The 19856-nt window shown below is 40.5% G+C and overlaps 8 protein-coding genes across 8 annotated transcripts; 5 read left to right on the plus strand and 3 right to left on the minus strand.

Moving 5' to 3' along the window:
* Positions 1-958: 958 nt before the first annotated feature.
* Positions 959-1944, plus strand: LOC131294014 (uncharacterized). Its single transcript, XM_058322062.1, has 3 exons — positions 959-1127; positions 1199-1796; positions 1904-1944. The coding sequence occupies exons 1-3, from the start codon at positions 1023-1025 to the stop codon at positions 1942-1944; spliced, it is 744 nt and encodes a 247-aa protein (XP_058178045.1). The 5' UTR covers positions 959-1022.
* A 336-nt stretch (positions 1945-2280) lies between these two features.
* LOC131281772 (uncharacterized) lies at positions 2281-3722 on the minus strand. The gene is made up of 2 exons (XM_058311125.1): positions 3574-3722; positions 2281-3511 (listed from the first exon to the last, which is right to left on the minus strand). Exons 1-2 carry the CDS (start codon positions 3685-3687, stop codon positions 2345-2347), a joined length of 1281 nt encoding a protein of 426 aa, XP_058167108.1. The 5' UTR covers positions 3688-3722; the 3' UTR covers positions 2281-2344.
* Positions 3723-4063: 341 nt separating this feature from the next.
* LOC131294015 (uncharacterized) lies at positions 4064-5252 on the plus strand. The gene is made up of 2 exons (XM_058322063.1): positions 4064-4214; positions 4278-5252. Exons 1-2 carry the CDS (start codon positions 4101-4103, stop codon positions 5250-5252), a joined length of 1089 nt encoding a protein of 362 aa, XP_058178046.1. The 5' UTR covers positions 4064-4100.
* Positions 5253-6094: 842 nt separating this feature from the next.
* Positions 6095-7219, minus strand: LOC131281812 (uncharacterized). Its single transcript, XM_058311170.1, has 2 exons — positions 7110-7219; positions 6095-7051 (listed from the first exon to the last, which is right to left on the minus strand). The coding sequence occupies exons 1-2, from the start codon at positions 7212-7214 to the stop codon at positions 6137-6139; spliced, it is 1020 nt and encodes a 339-aa protein (XP_058167153.1). The 5' UTR covers positions 7215-7219; the 3' UTR covers positions 6095-6136.
* A 712-nt stretch (positions 7220-7931) lies between these two features.
* Positions 7932-9461, plus strand: LOC131294017 (transcription factor grauzone-like). The gene is made up of 2 exons (XM_058322064.1): positions 7932-7988; positions 8062-9461. The coding sequence occupies exons 1-2, from the start codon at positions 7932-7934 to the stop codon at positions 9451-9453; spliced, it is 1449 nt and encodes a 482-aa protein (XP_058178047.1). The 3' UTR covers positions 9454-9461.
* A 3625-nt stretch (positions 9462-13086) lies between these two features.
* Positions 13087-15053, plus strand: LOC131281761 (zinc finger protein 454-like). Its single transcript, XM_058311114.1, has 2 exons — positions 13087-13372; positions 13429-15053. Exons 1-2 carry the CDS (start codon positions 13127-13129, stop codon positions 15016-15018), a joined length of 1836 nt encoding a protein of 611 aa, XP_058167097.1. The 5' UTR covers positions 13087-13126; the 3' UTR covers positions 15019-15053.
* Positions 15054-15371: 318 nt separating this feature from the next.
* On the plus strand, positions 15372-16920 carry LOC131294018 (transcription factor grauzone-like). The gene is made up of 2 exons (XM_058322065.1): positions 15372-15479; positions 15543-16920. Exons 1-2 carry the CDS (start codon positions 15372-15374, stop codon positions 16884-16886), a joined length of 1452 nt encoding a protein of 483 aa, XP_058178048.1. The 3' UTR covers positions 16887-16920.
* A 708-nt stretch (positions 16921-17628) lies between these two features.
* On the minus strand, positions 17629-18978 carry LOC131281782 (uncharacterized). The gene is made up of 2 exons (XM_058311135.1): positions 18746-18978; positions 17629-18678 (listed from the first exon to the last, which is right to left on the minus strand). Exons 1-2 carry the CDS (start codon positions 18860-18862, stop codon positions 17716-17718), a joined length of 1080 nt encoding a protein of 359 aa, XP_058167118.1. The 5' UTR covers positions 18863-18978; the 3' UTR covers positions 17629-17715.
* Positions 18979-19856: the final 878 nt, after the last annotated feature.

Raw genomic sequence — 19856 nt, forward strand, 5'->3', positions numbered from 1 at the left:
CATTAAAACAACAATTAAAAATAATGAATTGCTGTGGGCTGAAATACGGTAGTAATGCGTCTTCACATTAACGCAACCACCGCAACAATGTCGTTAATCGCTCAATGCACGTGTTAGCATGAGTAAAGGTCCATTGGATTTCGGTTCATGGAAATGAGCCAGAGCCTTTGCGTTAATTTTCGCCATTCACATTATTGAAACAAACAGAACCGTACAGCGATTGCTACTAATTTCAAACTTGATATTTGAAATCGAATTTAAATCTGGAGACCTCTACATAGCTCAGCAATCAGCTGTGCCAATAACATAGAAAACTCAGAGCACATGACAAACAAACATAGGTCCAATAAGAATGAAGGAGATAGCACATTTGAGGCATGCTCTTTTTGCACACAGCAGAAAGCATTGAAAGAGAATCCTAAACACGCATACAATGCATATGCCTTCCGCTTCACGCACACCATCAAACCGGTTTTTATTCCGCGTTAACCACAAATGCATGACCCAATGAGGAAGAAAGAGTCAGGGCATAGCATCAATAGCAGCTATCTTGTTCTTGTCCACACTAGAGGGTCGCGGAGGTGATATTCTCCCTACCCCTCGCCTGTAAAATTAACTGATTCGAGCAAAACCGTTCGCAGGGGATGCATCGATCTCCGTTATTCATGAGTTTGTTCGAATCGCAACGCTACGCAAAAGTTCTTGGCCATAGGCCATAGAGGTTTTTCAGTAGCAACTTACAATGCTTACTTTGATTTATTCTTACCAACTATCATTGAAACTACATCAAAGATTCGTTACGTGTGAACGCTAAAAGGTTCGGCGAACCTTTTTTTTGCATTCGTTTGTAATAGTGTGCGAAAGGTTCGTCTCGTGAAAAAATACGAAACCTTACGAGCTATACACACTTTGGGCGTAATCCAACCAAGCTGCATACAGAATATGCGGCATATCGACAACAACAGAGTCAATATAAACATTGTAGAATCGTAGAATCCACTTTTGAATGCAATATAAAAACAATGAAGTGCCGATTGTGTTTCTGTCTCGTAGACAAACAAATTGGCTACGCATCCCTGGTTGACCCGGCTTTCAACGACATGGTTGAATATGTGTTCAACTTTAAGGTTCGTAATTATGTGCAGTTTTCACAACTTTTCTTACTAGAGTTGTGGATTAAGTTTTGAATTTTTTTCAGATACTGAGAGAAAAATGCATCGACGGCAAGCCATATAGTTTACCCGTTTTAATCTGCCTCCAGTGTTCCAGAAGAGTACGAGAGTTTTATAATTTCGGTAAAATGGTAGAAACCAATCAGAAAAATCTCAGTTCTGAAAGGGCGAATCGAAACGATACTTCTTCGGTCGACGGACTTCTGCCATACATCACGCCGAATCATGGCCCGGAAGCTGACACAGCTAATGATAAGGTCGAAGAAACCCTTTTGATGTTCGCAGAAGTGGTAGATCGGGAATTTGAAATGTTCTCTGCATTGGAAGAGAAGGGCGTGTCGAAGAAAATCCCATCCATTTGCAACGATAAACAAGAAGTCTTGGTAGGCATGAGCAAAATGGAAAAATGCATAGGTGTTATTACGACTAAGCTTATATCGGCTTTGGATAAGTTCCCTAAACAACACAACACGCGGGCTAGGCGCACATCTTTCGAATTCAGCCAAATCACTGAAGAGGCACAACTTATCGTGTTAGATGAGCAGTTGAAAGAAAAAGAATACTTTGAAACCTTTCTGGATTGGATTAATAGCCATATCTCTTTGGAGGAAACTGGATTTCAACGTATGCATGAAGCAATAGATCTTATTTTTAGCAGACCGTTTTTTGCCGCATGTAATTGGACCGGTGTTTCTAAAACTAACAAGGTGGCGTTGGGTGGACATAAACAGGTGGTATTTCTATTCAGGACTATTGGTTCAACAAAAGATAACAAAATAAGTGATTTCGCACTTGCAAAGTTTTTTCAAACCAGATTTAAATACGCAGCTAATAGGGTTAACATTCAGGGTATTCGAAGAAGGGTGTGCCATCGATCCCGATTAAAACCATACTAAAAGATTATATTGGAGTTACAATACATGCTGTTCGACAACCATCAATATTACCCCGATACTTTCTGTAACTTTCATTACGTCTGTTTTTTTTTCACAAAAAATACAACTAAAATAAAAACGATCATACGTTTCGTTCTATTTGAGTAGTTTTGGGTTTGAAAATATCCATGTTTTTGTTACTGCCTCTTGTTGAAAGGTTAACTGAATTGTCACGGTTTTCGGTAAAGAATGTATTTTTAGTAGGCAGTTGCCCAACAATAGAATGGAACAGATTATTCAATGTAACTGGAACGTTCGATGACATGATGTTCGGAGACGCTTCATATGAACCCTATCTTTCGCATGATGAAGCTTTTTAATTAGAAAAACCTGCACGTTATGACGGTTGACACTGACCAAGTTTGTAGTGCCAATGCGCCTGAATACCTCCAGTACGCCGGAGAATTGACTGATTCCTATAACTTTTGCGCCACTTTTATTCCTGCCCGACCAATTACATTTACTAAAAAAAACCCGGTCAAAAATCAAATCTATCGCCTGATGCATGCGATTTAAACTATCAGCTGTGTCAATATTGCAAGCAAGATAGTCTACAACCTTTTCCATGTATTGTTTTTCCTCCAACTGTTTGTTAAAAGATGTGAGTTCTTCCTCCGAAGTTATGACTGCTAATTCGAACGATGGACGTCGCATCATCATCTTAATTGAGTTATATCGCGAATTTCCTACCGAGTTTAGCAGCCTATCTATTTTATCCCGCATCATGTTCATGCGTCTTTCAACTTTATAAATTTTCCTATCGACTTCTTTTTTGTCAACACAACCAGAGGGTAAATTGTCTCTATTGTCGTCTCGGCAGTTAGAGTTTAGCGAATAGGTGTCGTGTTCTTCATATGTCTCTGCCTCCTTTGACACACTATCACTTTCTGCTTCTATGTATGAAGACATCAGAAGCGCTTCATCATCATGATTTACATCGCTTGTATCGATATCATCATCTGGGCACGCTTTAACGTACTGAAGGAGCTCATCGATAGCTGGAACGTCAGTTCCCTTGGTGTTGTCTTCGTCTGCATTAGCACGGTAGAAAGAAGGATTATGACCAGTACCGCCTGTTGTTCCCCGAATAAAACTGCGTTCATGTGTTTCCATGGTTTCCCCATTATTTTCCGTTTCCATTGAGCCTTCATTGTTTTCTGTTGCATCAGGATCCATGTAGGAGGTGAGAGTTTTCCGTAAACGATGAATATCGCGTGTCACGATGCCAGCGTTTCCAACTGGCAAACTGTTGTTTTTACCCTTACAAACCAGCTGCAGTTTGTTTTGGCTAGCTTCCGTGAGCTTGGTGAAACTATAAAAGTTTCGAACGGTGGTTGAACATTGGAAACATACTAGTACAGGCAAGTTGAAGGTTTTACCGGCGGTAATGTTGACAAAGGGCAACTGAAATCACGGAAAGCTGTTGTTACAAAAGCTTTTGCAGAAATAACACGATTGGCGCTTACCGGGAACGAGAATACAGTTTTAAGCATTTCGTGGAAAAATTCGTCTTTTAGAGTAGCCGAGAATTCAGGTCGCTGCCCAACGAAGCACAAACACAAACGACACTTGGAGTTCATGCTTAGCAAAATCCGCTTAAAATTGGTCTCGAACACAGATTATTATCTTATACAGATAGAAAGATTATTTTGTGTATCCCGAGAACCAGTTATGAAGTGGAATGCAAGAAAAAACGACATCTATTGTTAGTAAACAGTCGACGATTGTCAGATCAATGTCATATTGTCATATCTACCTGGAGAGCAATGCGGCATCTTGCTTCGGCTGTTGTTTTCAAGAACAGTACCGCTACAAACAAACTTAGTCTTGTGTTGTTTTTAGTCACAATTTGTGTTAAATTGAATGTTCGACTTAAATGCATGCACGCAACTTGATTCAATAGTCCTACTGGTGTAAACCCTCGACGAAAAAGAAGAGGAAACAGAAGAGAACTTAAATGCATTGTACCTTTGGTGATAAATAGTATAGCAACATGAATTCAAAGTGTCGATTGTGTTTATGTTCTATAGGAAAACAAACTGAATATTCCTCTACTTTAACCGACCAAAGTTTTAGCGATATGATTAAAAAAGTTTTCCCCTTTCAGGTAAGTGTATAATATATTCGTTTTGTAATTGATTTTGCAACAACACCTTCCGATCCATTCTAGCTGCCGACTGTTCAAACTATGGCTGGTAAAAGCTACAACTTGCCGGTGCTAGTATGTTTCCAATGCTCCTACACTGTTCGAAATTTTTTTGGTTTCGTCAAGCTCACAGAAGCTAACCAGCAAAAAATGCAAACAGAGTGTATGGACAAGGATGCTAATGAGGCAATCATGGAACTTCTACAGTGTATGAAAGCGGATCCGGATGATGAAATGGAAACAAACGATTCGAATCGCCATGAAAACCCACTTTTGAAGATATCCACAAATGTTGCGGCTTCTAAAAGCACGAATCGCTTAAACGTGGACGAAATGAAAACACCAGTGAAACAAAATAATCATCCGCTTGTTTCTGCCAGCCTAGGAGCTCGCGTTAGATCTGGACAGCACCCCTCTGCCGAATGTTTAAATCAAGAAGTAGTTGTTAATTACATTAAAAAGATGGAAAAACGTGTAGCCCTGGTTTCAAACAAAATGGATATGCTCCTAAAGAGCATAACAAGTACACGCGGCGTTTCTAGGAAATCATCTGGCAATTCCACTATTTCCGAAGTTTTCGAATTCTCTCCGATAGTTGCAGAAGAAGAGCTGATGTCCTTTAACAAGCAGTTGGAGGAAAAGGAGTACTTCGAAAAGATGCTGGATTGGATAAATAACCGAGTGACAGCAATTGAAAGCAACAATCGCATGCATGAACTTATCGATTTAATTTTTACCAAACCTCTTTTTGCCAAATGTTCTTGGACAGGAAGGTGTAAAGGTGGAGGAAAAAAAATCGCATTCCACACAATCACTAACGTATTAGAGTTATTCAGGTGCGTTGGAAGCACAAACGTGTGCACAATAGGCATGACCTACGTTTCCCGCTTTATAAAGAAAAAGTTAATGCATGCAACAGAACGGGTTGTAGTATCGGGTTTGCGCAAAACATCTTGCCATGTAACTAGATTAGCTAAATCAGGGGATCTTCCCCTGTAGGGGTACGCGACAGCCGAGCGGTAGGGCCGGTTAGAAAATCGGCCCATGAGTGCCAGCGCACCTCGACCCGGACCCAGTACCCTTTCCTGTACGGAGAAGACTGACTATCCACGTACAACAGGGAAACAAGTCTCGTAAGCCCTTAACGGGCAGGCATGAGCAAGAGGTCGTTACGCCAAGAAGAAGAAAGCAGGGGGCAACAAAGCCCGGCGGGCCAACTGAACCTATACCTCGTTTACTTTGCGTTCAAAATAACTAGATTATAATGTTCAACTCCATTGCGAAACAAAACCTGACTAAAAATATTGAAAGCTTCTCGAAGCTGAGATCGATATTTTTAATACTGAGAGTACGCCAGTAAACTCGAGGTATTGTAATTTAATTTTAGTCTAGGTACAACCAACCAAAATTTATATGTTGAAATAGACCAAAATTCAACGAAAATGTTTCAAAAAGTGTAATTAAAAATTTCAAAAATTTTTCTTTATGTATGATTACTATTTAGAAAGTTGATACTCCATTCAAAAGGGTTTAATTCCACTTTGCAAACATTGAACCATCGTTTAAGGTATGCGACCCGAAATTTTCAGTTCTTTTGTCCATCTTCCCCTTTTTAGGAAATGTATGCTGACCCCTGATCTAGATAATATGACCATATTTCATTGAAACTTTGTCTTATACATTTTGAAAATGCATCTGATGACTGTTAAAATAATTAATAATAATATCGTTATTAATTAATAATGAATATCGTCTTTCTAAAGCTGCACTGTTTTCTTATGATATATTTTAGTAAACATAGAATTGTACACATCAATCAATGATCTATAAAAATAGAGATTATAATTTAATTTTCTTTCACACATTGGTTGAAGAACTAAGAACTAATATTTCCGTACTGGACGACATGTGGACTTACGGATGCCTTGCAATTTAAGCCTGTCCTTTGCTTTTCGCAGCTTACCTCGGAAGTAACTTCGAATCCTATCATCCGTAAGTTGCTGGCCCATATTTGAACCTATTGTTCTGAATATATTCAATACCTGTGTGAATTTGTACAATCCTACCTTCTGTATTCCAAGTGTTGATGTACCTGTCCAACTACAATTGGCAAAAAACGGCCTACTGAAAATAAGATCTAGCGCTTCATGCATCCGCTGCTCACCAGAGTGGGCTTTTGCGATACGCTTATTAAGCCATTCTAAGAAGGCGTGCAAGAATTCTTTTTTACTCAGCATGGTATTAAATTCGATAAGTTGTGCTTCAGTAGTAATTGGATTGAATTCAACGATATTTGGATGTATTGTCGGAGATGGACCTGGAGCCTGCTCACTCTCTGGGCTAGGCATCTTGCGTAAAACTGCATCAAGCTTAGTCTTTACACTATTTATGCGTTTTTCCATTTCCGTAATGCTATGCATGACTTCACCTTTGTCAACACACGTTGATGGCCTTTCTCTTGGTGCTGTGAATTCTCTTTGCATTCTTTGCCCTGTAGTGGGTGAGTATATTCCACCAGCTCTTTCCAAAGGATCTGCTTCAATGGACATCATGTGGGAATCATTCAAAATATCATTGCACGCCTCAGCTAGCTGGTCCGGATCCGGTTTGATGTAGTGCAGGAATTCGTCAATTGATGTGGTTTTGTTCAACCCCGTGCCTTCCGAGCGTAATTTTTCCTGATTAGCTTCTACCATTTTACTAAAGCTGTAAAAATCTTGCACTGTTTTACAACACTGGTTGCAAACCAAAACGGGCAAACTGTATTCTATGCTGGCAGTGCTATTTTCTGTAGGTAACTGGAAATAAAAATGTTTTAACAAATCTTCCATTTATAATCTGGTCAGCATAACTTACAGAAAAGTTCATAACACGTTTGACCATGTTGTGGAATGTCTGGTCAATCAGGGAGGCATAACCAATTTGTTTGTCCACAAAACATAAACACAGTCTGCACTTCATTGCCATTGCTTTGCACTTTAGCAAAGATAGTAAGAGCCTTTAACTTGAGGAATAACAAAACTTTCGTTGTTTGTTGTGTTTACGACGATGCATAATTCAAGGATTATAGCTCGCAAGGAGGGGTATTAAATTCAAGCAACTTGACATATCGTCGCTAAAAGAGGTCAAGGTTACTAGAACGAAGCAGTACTTCCCTGGTAGCAAAATCAGCAAGCTTTCTTGTTCTGTAAAATTGGCAATTGATACCAACAGAACGAGAAAGCATGATGATTTTGCAACCGGGGTTGTTGGTCTACCGAAATGCCATAAAAAACAACACGCATAAGTAACAAAAACATAGTTAAAAACTTGGCGGTAGACATTAATTTGTTTACAATATTAGGCTTGGCAAACATTTATAATTGAATGCAAATTTAAAATTTGCAATAAATGCGTTTGTTGTCCTGTCAGTGCTAAATCGTGAAACATCAATTTTGTTCCACAAGATTGTTCCTGTTTTGCTATATACTTTGACCAAATATGCAATCTAGTTGTTTACCTACGATCAAGCAAGTTTAGCCGTACAAGTTGCTAGATGTTAAAATAGACAAAAATCACAATTAAATTCAGTTCTGTAATAGTTCTCTAGATAGATTGTGTGCCAGTTTAGATTTCGCTATGAAAGACAGTCAACAAAAATGTCGCTTATGTTTGCAACGGTTTCGTAGGGGTAAAAAAATGTTCATTGGAGACGAAAAATTTCAACAAAAGCTTAAGATTGTATTTCAATTTGAGGTACCACCATACAATACCAACAACAAATTCTTAAACTGTGTTGTTAATTTATTGTTTTGTATTTCTCTTCTAGGTGCTACCTGATGGTACCTTGCCGAACGAAGTCTGTCGCAAATGTACGACAATCATAACAGAGTTTTTCAAGTACAGTGACAAAGTTCAATCTAATCAAGAAAGGCTTTTATCCGAAAGAGCCTTGAATTTCAATGGGCATCATAGTTTTGAGTCACTATCAGTAGCAGAGCTTGCGCTGGATACTAATGAACACCATGAACTTAAGCAAGAACTCTTAGTCATAAAGCAAGAACCGCACTGTGAGGAAATCGAAGGGAAGCATAGTTTAACGTCCACGCCAGTTGAGCAACAGGCGAATATTTTTACCGAATATCCTGCTGTTGATAACACTTCTCCATCGTCAGATGCACCAGATGATCAGACGGCTCAGTGCTTTGAAGATGAAGGAGAAACTCCAAATTTAAACTCCGAAGTTGAAAAGCCTGCCCCAACTAAGGAGGCTACGTCGGAAGCGGATATTCGATTGCTCGATTCGTTCCATCTGGGCTGCGAGCTTTGCACCTTTCTGCCACAAAGGTTTCGCGATCTTTACATTCATTATCGGAAGGAGCATAACATTGCCGGCTACGTACGATGCTGTGGTAGAAGGTTCCGCCGACGTTCCCTCGCATTAGAGCACGTCGATGCGCATAAAGGACTGATCCGGTGTGAAGTATGTAATAAAACCTACACAACTTACTTTGCACTTAAAATGCATACCCTAAACCGCCACGGGGACCCGGAAGCCAAGAAGTACAAATGTGGGCAGTGTAAGCAATCATTTCTACAGCTAAGCGTATATAATTCCCACAAAAAATCACACACAAAAGTGCGCTGTAAGATCTGTGAAAAAACTCTCGCTAGCATAAACTCTTTGAAGGTGCATATGGAAACTAAGCATGGTAACCAACCCAAACTCATATGTCCAACTTGTGGTATAGAGCTTTGCACGAAATATGCAATGGATAGACACATCAACAGTCATATGGGCATTGAAACTATCGAGCGGTTGCAGTGTAACCTATGTCTAAAATGGTTCAACGGGAAGCCGAACCTAAAAACACATATTCGCCGAATGCATGAAGAAACGGATGTTTCACAGTGCGAAATTTGTCAGCACGTGAGTCCAAACAATTACTCTCTGAGAAATCATATCAATCGAGTTCATAGAACAGGTAAACGGTTTGATTGTGAGTATTGTGGAAAGCAGCTGAAGACAAAGTTAAATCTTCGTGAACATGTGGCAACCCATACCGGAACACCGCTCTATGTCTGTGAAATATGCAACGCCACTTTCAAATCGAGTGCGAATCGATACTCGCACATCAAAGCTAGGCATCCGGTCGAATGGAAGGCCCAAAAGGAGCTCAAAGCTCTGCAGAAGGCGGGAAAAACTGCAGAAACTCTATGAACCCGATTGTACTACAGTCGACTCTCGATGATTCGAAGTTGGAGGGACCCAGAAAAAAGTTCGATTTATCGAGAGTTCGAATTATCAAGAATGGTAGGAAACAAGCAGCTACGTTTGCTGAGTTATGAACTGGAAATAAGTATGCGTGTATTGATTTACGCTATGCCTTTATCCTCCGTTTACGCTAACTGTTTTTTCTTCACTTTTCTTTGTGCATCTTCCTACAAAGCAGTTGTGCCCCAAATATGTCCGTCCACCCGTCTACACCATGTAGTCTAATTCGGACGAAAATCTTCGTCCCCGTTCAACAGAGTGTTACAGGGCACCCGCAATGTGACGCGTTCTATTACGTTTCAACTTGCTCAGAACTTCGAATTGTTGCGAGTTGAGTGGATACAGCTTCGAATTATCGCGTGAAGAGAGCAACCTAGCTTCGAATTTTACTTCGCTTTATCGAGTGTACCAAATCGTATTGTTTTTATTCGAAATAGTGAGAGTTTTCCATGGGACAACTGATATACAGTTGGTCCCCGCAGTACGCGAATGTTTGGGACCGAACGCAATAGCGTATATCGAATTTTCGCGTATTGCGGATTTCCTCTGCCATATCGTTTATACCTCATATTGAAGAGTTGACACTGAGAGAGAAGCGCTTATTTAACATATCTTTTATCCAAATCACTAGCAAGTGTTCCATTTCTTACATTGCATAATTATATCTCTGTTAAAAAGTGCATATTAAAAACTTCATTCTACCAAAATAAAGTAAAATTGACTAGTCAGAACTAAAGCAACGCTATGAACTGTCAGTTGTAAAAAATCGCGTATTGCGAATTCGCGTATATCGAGTATAGCGTACTGCGGGGACCAACTGTACTTCGAATTATCGAGAGTTTCGAATTATCGAACGTTTGAATTATCGAGAGTCGACTGTATATGCTTTCTCCCGTGTTATGGCGTTGAAGCTTGACTTGAATAGAAATAAATTTATATCTTGTCCCTTATTCACGTTGAACGGCATATCTACCGGGATTCAGGCAAATACCAGTGTTCGGCAAGTTGACATCATTTACACCAACCGTTAGAATGCACATGACTTCGACTCACCATTTGGTTATTGTTGAGATTAGCAAGGTTTTTCTTTATTTCTGCATGGGACTAAAATGGTGCGAAATAAATACAATGGAAACTAGATGAATAAGTGTCACTTAATGAATGCAAATAGTGTAAGCGACCGCAAATCCATGTGTAGCAACACATCCCAACGAGAAATTTTGGCGTCATTTTGATGTAAAAGAATTCTCTTGAGACCTGATCGCTCTTCTTTTCAGAAGTGTTTTACACCTTCTTTTGCAGCAGATTTCCTATGCAATTTTGGATGTAAAACACTTCTGAAAAGAAGGGTAAAACAATTCTCTTGATACTTGCGGGACACCGCAAAAGAGAACTGTTTTGACAACGTGACTGTGCAACGTGTTTATAACACCTATTTCTGGCTATACGCGTAAAAAACGTATACCCATTCGTAGTAGATTATATGATTATACCAAAAATACACTCGGCAAGGTTCTTTTAGGTAGGCATGGATACCTTTGGTAAGTAAGTGCAGCAGGGTTCTCCTTGGGATAGTTTTTTTTTACACATTTTAAATTCATGTATGAGGATCAAGAGATTCAATGTAACTCGGGGTCCACACTGCAGCGCGACGTCGCGTTTCAAAAGTAGCCCAGTTTCGGCAGAACAATCGCGCAAGCCAAGCGCGACAGAGGTAGGGGAGTATGTGGAAATATGTATCACATTGGGGCGCAAACTCGGCTAAATTTTTTTTGTTGAATTTTGAGGTAGTAATGCATGATATTTGTTTAACTACGTATTTTATGCACCCTGAGTGAGTTTGGCGCTTCTACATTGGAAATTCACTGAGAAAACCACCTAAAACAACCATCGACGATATTTTGCCCCACCGTAGGAGGTATATATTTCTCCGTCATCTCCTACTTGTTGAGTGCAGTTTGTTTACGTTTCGGCACCCGAAAAAACTTTGGTAAAAATATCAATTAAAACGGAGTTTCATAACTGAATTATGGCCTTATCACACTGGTCACCAATGGTGGCATGGAAAAAGCACTGGATTGTCAAACGACCATCGAAAACGAATGACATTGGAGTGGCTGGGGGTCCGTTGGTGAATGAGCTTACCCATATCACCGAGCTGTCATTGTGTGGAGTTTGCTGTATCTGGCATGTTAAGCTTGATTTGAAAGTGATTCATGCTTATTAATTTTATTAATAATCAGTTATAAGCATAATAAGATTATAAAATTTCGGTATTTTAATCTTAAACTGCCAAAAACCGCATGAACCGAAAGTGGATTATATAAACTCCCACTCCCAGGTGGCCTGCCTTATCACACTACCAAGAGGCACCATTATGTCAAACTGGATGCCAAAACCAAATTTTGACAGTTCGGTGGGTTTGCAAAGCCACCATTGGTGACCAGTGTGATAAGGCCATTACATTTGTGAAGGCTAGAAATAAGTAGTACAACGAAAAATCCGATGTTTCGTGGAGAATATTGCTCGTTTTGTTTGCGTTTGTGTTTCGGTTTGTTTACGTTTTGTCCAGCTGTCGGCTAGTTTTCGTTTCGAATTGACATTTGACAAGAGCTAGCGCGACGTCGCGTTTTTCGCTGTTTCTACACTAGCGCGATTTGTGCGACATTTTTTTTGTATAGAGTTCGGCCGCCTGTCAGGCGACGTCGCGTTTTGTGACGCGACGTCGCGCTGTAGTGTGGACCACGAGTAATATTTTTAGTAAACATATTTAAAGATCCGTGCGTTGTACCATAAAGAGTTATGGGTATAATCCCAAATGAAGCCCCCCCGTCGCCGCATCGTCGTCATTTTTTCCACATGTGCGCCTGAAAGTATGCAATAGGTGGCACATAAATTCAGTTTGAATATTTGAACAGTTGAATTTCCGTTAGAAACTGTAATGACTTGAACTAATCGGTAAAACTGAGCAAGATGGAGATCATACACCAATGAGTTGGACTGAAGAAATGAGTTTGAAACGGCGGCGCGCCCGCAGCGAGCGCAGCGAGCGGACTGCGCTAGGTCTACCGAAAAAGGGAGTTTGTTATAAATTTGTGAAATAAGGGGGGCCCGTGGGCCCCCCTCATACCGCACCCCTAGGTTGATGGCGTAGCCGAATTTTGATACACTCATGTAAGTAATGCATGAGGGAGTTTATGTTGTACATCCTTTCCAGTATAATCATCATCTTTAATTTAACGAGAATTCAATTCAAACGGTTCACACAACGGCACGTTTCACCAATTGCATACCTTTACGGTGCATCCGCTCACAAATGGTGTAGCCACAACAGCGATTTCGGCTGGGGGGGCTTCATTTGGGATTTTACCGAGTTATGAGTTCTTTGCAATGCAAACATTTTCTTTCAACTGTTTTTGCTTTCCACTAGTCTAAAACGGGTTCAAATAGTATTTTGATGCCGAATCAATCACGGCTGCAGATTTTACCTCCATATTCGCTACGCACATCGCTCCATGAGTTAAATATAGCTTACGTAAAAGTAAAATGTGGCTGTTCCTTTGATTAACTTAGAATTAGAAATAATGATCGAGTGCATGTTGTTGGCGTTAATTGCGCAATGTGTGTTCAACACTGTATTATTTTGACGGCATTTTTGACATCCTTTATGTCCTACGCTTCTTCTGTATACAAGCATTGCGTTGTCAACAAGCCTCCAAAACAGAACAACCACCTATTTTATAAAAGGAGAAATAAAATGAGTGAAAAGTGTCGTCTTTGCTTACAAAGCTCGAATTCTGTATTCGCTACATCGATTCACGACGGACAGTTTCGTGCCAAATTGGAATACGTTTTTCAGTTTCCGGTAAGCGGTAAGATATCTCAAGTTCGCAGTTTGAAACAGTTAAACTTGCTTCGCAGATTGCTCCAGATGAAACATTACCGAAACAGGTCTGCCAGCAGTGTCTTTCGGCGGTTTCGGATTTTCACGATTACAGCCAACAAGTGCTCGCAAACCAGGAACAGCTTGCTGTACAGTCAAAAGAGAAGGGTAGGAGGTACGATGCGGTAAAAACGGAACCTACATACGAACCTTCGTACCAGCGCTCCAACGTACGTGACACAATAGATTCGCAAAGTGGTATTCTGATTAAACATGAACCAGTTGAGAAAGGTAAAAACCACTGCGACGACCTTGATGGAAGTGAACCCTTTGAGATGGTTAAGATTGAGGTTCCCAACGATGATGAGTTTTACGACGACGAAATAGAAGCTTCGTTTGAAACAGACACTCCAGCGAAAGTGAAACGGAAATCAGCTAGAAAAGCTAAACCGGTACTACAAGATGAAGTGGACAGCGAGGAACTGAGCTCCGATGACGGTGATAAAGATGAGGATTTCATACCGAAAGTGGAATCGCTTGACGGTAAGGTTACAAAACGTCGTCGAAAGATACTAAAAGGTGGTAAACATGCAAAAAAAGATGGAGAAGGTACGGCAAAAGACGAAGATCAGAGCGAAAAGTCGGACGGCGAAGACTTGGAGAAGCAGACCGAAGATAACAGGCGTATAATGGAATTTTTCAAGTTTGAATGTGAACTCTGCTCGAAGACACTAGAGAACTTGGCTTGCCTGCAAGTTCACTATAGGCGACACCACGGCACGAAGGGCTACATCCGTTGCTGTGACAAAGTGTTTTATCGTCGTTTTCAGCTGCTTGATCACATTGCGGCGCACGAGGGAACGATCAAGTGTGCAATCTGCCAGAAAAGCTACAAAAGCAGTCGGTATCTTGGATTGCACATGATGAAAAGTCACAGTCGCGAAGAGGACCGTCCGTTCAAATGTGACAAATGCCACCAATCGTTCCACAAAGAGCATCTCCTCAAGGCCCATCAAGCGAATCATCTATCAGAAAAGTGTCCAATTTGTGAGAAGGTCGTATCATCCAAGTACGCCCTCAAGACACACGTTTCGCGCATGCATGGAAGCGATCGAAACCAAATATGCGACGTATGTGGTAAAGAGTTTCGCACGAAACCAGCCATGGAGCGGCACATTAACGAACATCTGGGGGTCGACGTTGTGCAGAAAGTCCAGTGCCATGTGTGCCAGCGATGGTTTCACGGGAAGTATAATCTCAGGAAGCACATACGATTCATGCATACTGAAGACGGACAGGTGTTTCGATGTGACATTTGTCAGCACGAAAGCCCCAACAGCCGTGCCCTGTTGGATCACAAGAAACGGGTGCACGTGGAGGAACGGTTCGAGTGCGAGTTCTGTGGCAAACGATTCAAGCGCAAACTTTACCTACGGGAACATATTGCTTCTCATACCGGCAAACCGTTGTACTCGTGCGAGGTGTGCGGTGCTACATTCAACTCGAACGCGAATTGTTATAACCACCGGAAAAGTAAACACCCCGTTGAATGGGAAGCCCGGAAGCAAGCGTATCTGGATGCGCAACGAAAATCTCCAAGTAGTGATAAGAAACCCAACTCTCTGTAGGCGATAAGAAATAACTGTTTCGTACAATAAATATAAAAAACATGATTGTATTTTTTTGTTATTTTATTTTAAATTAAATTATACATAAACAATTGTGCATTATATTTCTATTTAGGAGATTTTAGTTTAATTTGTTTGTTAATATGTTGTTGTTTTACGCTGGATCACAAATTTATCTCGAAAAATGGTTCTGTAGGTCTGACATATCCGTTGTCCGCAAAGTGTACAAGAAATTTGGTTGCATACTGTAAATGTTTGGATTTGACAGTAAACTTCTGGATTTGTTATGTTTGGGTCGATTCGGGGATGCTATGAAAAAGGAAATAATTGAGCAAACATTTTACTAGGCCAAAATGAATGAAAAGTGTCGCCTTTGCCTGGAAATCGTCCAGTGTTCGGGTGTAATATCGATTTACGATGACAACTTTCGCGAAAAGCTTTCGAAGGTGTTTCTGTTTTCGGTATGTAATGTAATAAAAATGGTTGGTCCGTTTGATAGTGAATCTGTCTCCATCCCCTAATAGTTTGGAGGAGACGAGCGACTGCCGACGCAGGTTTGCCAAGGATGCCTATCAACGGTCACAGATTTCTATACCTACAGTCAACAAGTTCAGCTTAACCAAGAACAACTAGCGATTGAAATCGACCAGAAAGTAGAGATAACTCCCGTTGAAAGTGTGAAGGTTGAGCCGACGACATCCATTGACTTTCTCGATGCAGAAAGTACTGAGCAGACAGTGGAAACTTCGGAGAGTGTCTTCGTTAAAAACGAACCATCCGATGGTGAAAACACTGAATCGGATGATTATATGCACTCTTCTAGTGAAGAGGAGTTCACAAATAGCCATCAAAAAAGGGGCAGAACCAATAGGAAGGGGAAACGGACGAATAAAACAAAATACAAAGTGAAAGCCGAGGCAGACAGCTTGGCTAGACAGCAGGAGAAAGATCAGCGGATAAAGGACTTCTTCACCCTGGAATGTGAAGTTTGTTCGGCCCCATTGGATGATTTTGCCCAACTTCAGGAACACTACCAGCAAGCACATGGAACCAGAGGATACATACGATGCTGCAACAAACAATTTTTCCATCGCTACACACTGCTGGACCATATTGCAGTACACCGTGGAACGATAAGGTGCGAAATTTGCAAGAAGAGCTACAAAACAAGACGCTATTTGTCCTTGCACATGGCCAAAAGCCATGGTAGCGAAGAAGATCGTCCGTTCAAATGTGACAAATGTGGAATAGGGTACCCCAAGCAGTATTTATTGCGAGCCCACGAAACGATGCATGTGCAGGCGGAGTGCAAAATATGCAACAAAGTTCTATCGAGTCACCATTCGCTGAAAGTACACATCACGCAAATGCACAGCGATGATAGCAACCACATATGCGCAACGTGTGGTAAAATATTTCGTACCAAGGTGGCCATGGAACGGCACATTAGGGAGCATTTGGGCCTAGAGCTTTCCGAAAAATTGCAGTGCCCTTGTTGCGGCAAGTGGTTCAATGGAAAGTACAACTTGAAGAAGCACATCCGTTTCTTGCACAAGGAAGAGGGACAAGTGTTTCGATGTGACATTTGCCAGCACGAAAGCCCGAACAGCCGGGCACTCTCATACCACAAGCAGCGGGTTCACGTGGAGGAGAAACACGAGTGTGAGTACTGTGGGAAACGTTTCAAGCGTAAACTTTACCTTCGGGAGCACATCGCGTCACACACGGGGAATCCCCTCTATACGTGCGAAATATGTGGAGTAAAATTCAATTCTCACGCAAATCATTTTACACATCGAAAAAACAAACATCCCGTTGAATGGGAAGCTCATAAACGCTTGAAAGCACAGGAAGCGAGTCAAGTGTAAATATTAGATGAGCAGTAAAATTTTAAATATCCAGTGGAAGCAGTGTTCGCCATCATTCGACTGGATAAAACGAAGTCACATAATATAGATCCCTGGTACTGGTTTTACAGAAATGCAATTCCTCTGAGCTGTGCATAAATTTTAGCGAACAGGTATCGTATTGAGGGAAGGAAGGGAAATTCATATTTATTAGAATCGTTGTCCAGATATGACTGATTTAAAATATTCGTAAAATTTTGTATGAAAAAAAAAGAACTAAGCGCTAAAACCTTTGCCCAAAACAACAAAAACTATAATTCACTTGGACTATTGTATATCTTCTGATTATGTATCATAAGGCCTTAGCAAGGGCAAATGAAGAATAAATAATTAATCAGGTTAATAATAATGCGCCCATGAGCGCCGGGGCTTACCACCTCGACGGCCTGGGTTCGAATCCCAACTCAGACAGGACCCTCCCCTGTACGAGAGGACTGACTATCCACGTACTCATAGGGTAAAAGTCTCGTAAGCCCTTAACGGGCCGGCATGACCAACAAGGTCGTTACGCCATAATAAAATAAAAAAGAATAAGTAAATAAATGAAAAACCAACCACATTACATAAATTTACTCCCAAAAGAATAGGTCAATTTTTTTATTGCATGAAAAAATAAAATGTTTTCACGGGGATCGCCCTACCAGCTACACTAACTGTGACACGACATACGTACCATTGGAATACAATTTAAACGTTAAAGTGATTAAAAAATTTATCCAATACATAGGGCTATTTTTGAACCTATTTTTAACGCGGCGTTGAAATCATTAGGCTTGTTTTTGGCTTATTTTTAACACGGCATTGAGATTCTTGAAAATTTTTTACGACAGGTCGATTTCCGAATGCCTTTTGCTAGTATTCTTTGTTTGGCATGTTTGAGCTTTTTCATGAAATATATACCTACTTCTTTGTCAGTTAACATAATGAGACGTGTACTTCCTATTCGTTTGAATAGCTTCAACACGTTGGTGTAGGATTTGAATGCAATTTTCGTTGAATGCCTTCCTAGCCCCGTCCAACTACATTCTACAAGAAATTCTTTGTGAAAAATAAGATCCTGTGCTTCTAACATACGATTGTCACAGTCTCTGGATATTACATTGTCAGTTAGCCAATCAAGAACCATCTGAAAATATCCTCTATCCAATAATTTTTTATCGAAAGCTATCAGCTCTTGTTCTGTTTTGATAAGGCTGAACTCGAAAGAATCTCGATGAGCTAACCTCGCGGTGAATGAATCACTTGAATCGGTTGTGTTCTCTTCGACTGCGTTACAATGAGTATTAACTGTGCTCAATCGTAGGTCTCTAGTTTCAAAGTGTTCACCACTCTGTTGCAAATCACCAGCGTTTTGAACGGTGGGTAGCTGTATTTCAACGTCTAGCATATCAACGCATTCTAAATCAGGACCATTTGTGCTCTCTTCTTGCCTTTCCATTAGCGGTGAGTTGATTCGGTTATTGTTACTGGCTGAAGATTCAACTTTTGTGGTCATTAAAAGGCTTCTACCACTTGCTGCAGAATCCGACTCGGCTTCTGTTTTGAAATGTTGTATTATTTCCCCGAGTGTCCAATCATCAGAATTTGCCGAAAAAGACTTTTGCTTCGCTTCACATTCGTACTGAAGTTTTTTCTGATTGGATTCGACACATTTGCTGAAGTAATAGAAATTCCGGACGCTGGTAGCACATTGAAAACAAACCAAACCGGACAAAGCGTAGTTACTACTTCCGAATGCATGAAACTTCGGTACCTAAAAGCACAAGGAGGTGTAAGTCAATTAAAGCAGCTAGCAGACTGGAATAACGAGAATCCCTCACCGGGAAACGAAATACGGTCTTTATCATGGAGTTAAAACCATCATCCTCAATCGACGCCGATAATCCAGCAAGACTGTTAGCTGTACACAGACATAATCGACATTTTTCAGAATCCATCCTGAATAATACAATCCGTTTGGATACGGTAAGTTAAATGTAACACAGAAAACAAATGTTTGATTATTTTAATAATGTAAAAAAGAAAGGAATAAACATTAAGATAGAATGATGAAACTGTCAAACACCAAACAACAATAAATCTGCTGTTTGGTGTTGGGATTAGTGTTGGCTAGTGTTGTGCTTAATGAATCTTTTGGCGAGATTCATTCATATGAATCTTTTACCTAAGATTCATTCAGATGGATTCATGAATCTTTGCGGATTCGAATATTCAAAGCTTAATGAATCCTTCGAAACCTTAATGAATCTTCATGAATCTTTCATGGTTCTGTCATGAATCTCCCCGAAAAAAAAAAGGTGGTCCCTCAACCGACTTTTGGTTGGTGACTTTACACCATTTGGTGTGTCTTTGGGATTCATGAATCTCGCGGCGAAAGATTCATGAATCCCTTATAAGGCAGAGATTCATTCAGATTCATGAATCTGAATCCGATTTACACAACTCTAGTGTTGGCAGAATCGGGACTCGGAAGATTCGAATATTCGATCCCTAGACGGATTCTAAAGATTCGAATCCCATCTGACGGATTCTAAGATTTGATTCGATTAGGATTCAAATCAGATTTGATTGGTTTGCGCAAGGTTACTAAACACTAGACAGGTTGCGACAGAGCAGTTTTGCTCGGAACCATTTTGGATATCTTGTTTACAATTTGTCTGTCAAAATAACGGTGGTGTTGTTGGTGCGGTTTGCAGGAACGTTGGAGATTATTTAGTGGCTCGCATAAAAATGCTTCTGTTTCTCTTCTTTTGGTTTGCTTGGACCATAGCCGTATAGGCTGTGATAAGCGTAAGATGTGAGAAAAAATATTGCTCTAAATCGTAGAATCGGAGGAAGGACCCAATGTGTACAATGAGTTGATCTTGAAGAATGATATGAACTTCATCCATTTGTACGTCCCCAGTAAAAATCGTTTACGAAGTTTACCGA

Source organism: Anopheles ziemanni, chromosome 2, assembly GCF_943734765.1.
Source record: "Anopheles ziemanni chromosome 2, idAnoZiCoDA_A2_x.2, whole genome shotgun sequence".
Lineage (NCBI taxonomy): Eukaryota > Metazoa > Arthropoda > Insecta > Diptera > Culicidae > Anopheles > Anopheles ziemanni.